Genomic DNA, 4,195 nt, shown 5'->3' with positions numbered 1-4,195 from the left:
TTGTTTCCATAACCCACCGAACGCTGACATGGATTACAGGATCTTTAACGTGCGTATTTGGTCTTCTGCTTACGTTTACACACGAAGGGGGTTCAGGCACTAGCAGGTGTGCACATATGTTGATCTGGGAGATAAGAAAAATCTCCACCCTTTACTCGCCAGGCGCCGTCACCAAGATTCAAACCCGGGACCCGTCATTTGACCCATTCAACCATAGGAAGTTTACAACCTCGACAGGCTTCCCTGTCAGACTGACGCAGAAAAACAACAGAAATTCTACTGAAATCGACCCACGGCTTTTCCCCTCCAAAGTGACAACATGTGGACACAAAAGGAAATACTGCAGAAGTTCTTTCCCTTCGCTTGCCGTCGACATCCAAACAGTACTGCAGAAGTTCTTTCCCCTTGCTTGCCGTCGACATCCAAGCAATACTGCAGAAGTTCTTTCCCTTTGCTTGCCGTCGACATCCAAGCAATACAGCAGAAGTTCTTTCCCTTTGCTTGCCGTCGACACCCAAGCAATACAGCAGAAGTTCTTTCCCTTTGCTTGCCGTCGACACCCAAGCAATACTGCAGAAGTTCTTTCCCTTTGCTTGCGTCGACATCCAAGCAATACTGCAGAAGTTCTTTCCCTTTGCTTGCCGTCGACACCCAAGCAATACTGCAGAAGTTCTTTCCCTTTGCTTGCGTCGACATCCAAGCAGTACTGCAGAAGTTCTTTCCCTTTGCTTGCCGTCGACACCCAAGCAATACTGCAGAAGTTCTTTCCCTTTGCTTGCCGTCGACACCCAAGCAATACTGCAGAAGTTCTTTCCCTTTGCTTGCCGTCGACACCCAAGCAGTACTGCAGAAGTTCTTTCCCTTTGCTTGCCGTCGACACCCAAGCAATACTGCAGAAGTTCTTTCCCTTTGCTTGCGTCGACATCCAAGCAATACTGCAGAAGTTATTTCCCTTTGCTTGCCGTCGACATCCAAGCAATACTGCAGAAGTTCTTTCCCTTTGCTTGCCTTCGACACCCAAGCAGTACAGCAGAAGTTCTTTCCCTTTGCTTGCGTCGACATCCAAGCAGTACTGCAGAAGTTCTTTCCCTTTGCTTTCCGTCGACATCCAAGCAATACTGCAGAAGTTCTTTCCCTTTGCTTGCCGTCGACACCCAAGCAGTACTGCAGAAGTTCTTTCCCTTTGCTTGCCGTAGACACCCAGAAATACTGCAGAAGTTCTTTCCCTTTGCTTGCGTCGACATCCAAGCAATACTGCAGAAGTTCTTTCCCTTTGCTTGCCGTCGACATCCAAGCAATACTGCAGAAGTTCTTTCCCTTTGCTTGCCGTCGACACCCAAGCAGTACTGCAGAAGTTCTTTCCCTTTGCTTGCCGTCGACACCCAAGCAATACTGCAGAAGTTCTTTCCCTTTGCTTGCCGTCGACACCCAAGCAATACAGCAGAAGTTCTTTCCCTTTGCTTGCCGTCGACACATAAGCAATACAGCAGAAGTTCTTTCCCTTTGCTTGCCGTCGACACATAAGCAATACAGCAGAAGTTCTTTCCCTTTGCTTGCGTCGACATCCAAGCAATACTGCAGAAGTTCTTTCCCTTTGCTTGCGTCGACATCCAAGCAATACTGCAGAAGTGTTTTCCCTTTGCTTGCCGTCGACACCCAAGCAATACTGCAGAAGTTCTTTCCCTTTGCTTGCGTCGACATCCAAGCAGTACTGCAGAAGTTATTTCCCTTTGCTTTCGTCGACATCCAAGCAATACTGCAGAAGTTCTTTCCCTTTGCTTGCCGTCGACACCCAAGCAATACTGCAGAAGTTCTTTCCCTTTGCTTGCCGTCGACACCCAAGCAATACTGCAGAAGTTCTTTCCCTTTGCTTGCCGTCGACACCCAAGCAGTATCGGGTGCCAGTTTCAGTGAGTTTTAATTCAAAGTGGAAGAATCCAAACACGTGGAAGTGGAAGTGCGCCCGACAAGGATGTGATGCGAGTGTCCAGCTGCGTGAGTCTGTTTTCAGTGTTAGCTTCACGGAGGCGTCAAAACGTGCGGACTGATCCAATACGTTAAACCACAACTGTTAAGAACAACAACAACAACAACAACAACACACACACACACACACACACACACAAAAGATAGAGAGATTTAAAAAAAACAACAACAAAAAACAAAAAAAACAAAAAAACAGCAGATGCTCCAGCCACATATTGACCCAACGTGCTGTCCAGGCCTTGAGAGCCTGTGAAATGCTAAAATATAATTATAAATCTCTATCTCACCACACACACACACATATCTAACTATCCATCTCTCTCTCTCTCTCTCTCTCTCTCTCTCTCTCTATATATATATATATATATATATATATATATATATATATGTTCACATTGTGTGTGTTTTTACATGTGTGAACACACGCGCGCGCGCGCACAAGCACACACACAGAGGGTTTTTTATGTTGATGGATGGGTGTTCCCATGACAGACATCAGCAGGAGTGAAGGGTGGGCATTCCTAGTGACGTCATCAGGACTGGAGGGTGGGTGTTCCTTGTGACGTCATCGGGAATGAAGGGATGGTGATTTCAGTGACGTCATCAGGAGCGGCGGGTGGGCGCCTTGCCAGAGATGACTTTCTGAATGGCATGTTTCAGCTTGGCGGAGGAGCTAGTCTTTCGCTGCCGGCCTTCCCTGTGGTGCCTGTCGGCGCGGGACTGTCGGCACAGGTCCCGGAACATGTCGGCCACAGCCTCCACCTGGGACCCCTCTGAGGCAGACAGTTCGTGGTACCCCCACCCAAGTTCTTCCGCCAGGGCCTCCCCCTCCCTCCGGCTGACCTGAGGAGGAGCACACACGGATCGTCATCATCGTTGTCATCAAGTTTATCATCGTCATTGTCGTCTCCATCGTCATCGTCATTATTATTATCAGCAGCATCAACACCGTTTTCGTCATCGTCAATCGAAGTCCACACATCTCTGACAGTTCCGTCGTTTTGGATGCTCGTAAAAAGGCATCATCGTCGTCAACCTTGTCATCGTCATCATTATTTGTCATACGCCCCTGTTCTATAATTATGATTGTTTGGATGAGGTTTCTCCCCGAGAGAGTTAGTGCTGTCAGTAACAGGTCTTTGTCATTTGGCATTGTACCTCAGTATTTAGGCCTAAAAAGCCTGCTTTTGTACACCCCCTTTTAAAAGGGATTAGTTTAATCCAAACCGTTTGAAACACTACCATCCTGTTTCTGATCTACCTTTCTCGTCCAGTGTGTTAGAGCGTATTGTGCTTAAACAGTTACTGCAGCACCAGGTGTCTCACAACCTTCTGGAGCTGTTTCAGTCAGTCTTCTAAGTTCCATATCGCTGAAACCGCTTTGTTGCGTGTGATTAATGACGTCCTTCAAGCCTCTCACTGTGGTAATGTTTCTATTCTGCCACTGCTTGACCTTTGAGCAGCGTTTGACACCATAGACCATGGCACCCTCATTAAACAGTTAAGTTCCATTTTTGGCAGTTCTGAAGGGTCCCGGTTTGGTTCACGTCATATCTAACATGCCGTAAACAGTTGTCCTTGTTGGTCATGAATCTACTCCATCTGTGTAGAAATGTGGAGTGCCACAGGGTTCAGTCTTTGGCCCAATTTTATTTGCTATTTACATGCGACCTCTCAGTACTGCCATTCGTCAGTCATGCCACTCAATCCATTTGGAGTGATGGCCTAGAGGTAACGCGTCCGCCTAGGAAGCGAGAGAATCTGAACGCGCTGGTTCGAATCACGGCTCAGCCGCCGATACCCCCAACCCCTCCACTAGACCTTGAGTGGTGGTCTGGACGCTAGTCATTCGGATGAGACGATAAACCGAGGTCCCGTGTGCAGCATGCACTTAGCGCACGTAAAAGAACCCACGGCAACAAAAGGGTAACAAAAGGGAATAGGAAAAAGGAGAAGGAGGAGGAGAAGAATATAAAAAGAAGAAGAACAACAACAAGAATAAGAAGAAGGAGAAGGAGGAGAAGAGGGAGGAGTAGGAGGTGGAGAAGAAGGAGGAAGAGGAAGAAAAAGAAGTACAAGAACAAGACAGAGAAGAAGAAGAAGGAAGAGGGGGAGGAGGAGAAGAAGAGGAAGAAGAAGCAGAAGAAAGGAGGAGGAAGAGAAGAAGAAGGGGGAGGGGGAGGAGGAATGAAGAAGCGAAAGAAGAAGA

At 47.6% G+C, this 4,195-nt stretch overlaps 1 protein-coding gene across 1 annotated transcript in view; it reads right to left on the bottom strand.

The window, feature by feature from the left end:
- Positions 1 to 2,544: 2,544 nt before the first annotated feature.
- The window catches only part of LOC143283510 (ras-related and estrogen-regulated growth inhibitor-like), a 5,140-nt gene continuing 3,489 nt past the window's right edge, over positions 2,545 to 4,195 (bottom strand). The window contains exon 5 of the mRNA XM_076589754.1: positions 2,545 to 2,829. Coding sequence (XP_076445869.1) covers positions 2,590 to 2,829 — 240 coding nt within the window. The 3' untranslated portion in view covers positions 2,545 to 2,589. The remainder of the gene's footprint in view (positions 2,830 to 4,195) is intronic.

Source organism: Babylonia areolata, chromosome 6 (assembly GCF_041734735.1).
Source record: "Babylonia areolata isolate BAREFJ2019XMU chromosome 6, ASM4173473v1, whole genome shotgun sequence".
Taxonomy (NCBI): domain Eukaryota; kingdom Metazoa; phylum Mollusca; class Gastropoda; order Neogastropoda; family Buccinidae; genus Babylonia; species Babylonia areolata.
Note: the sequence above shows the minus strand (reverse complement) of the source record. Positions and strands in the feature narration are given on the sequence as shown.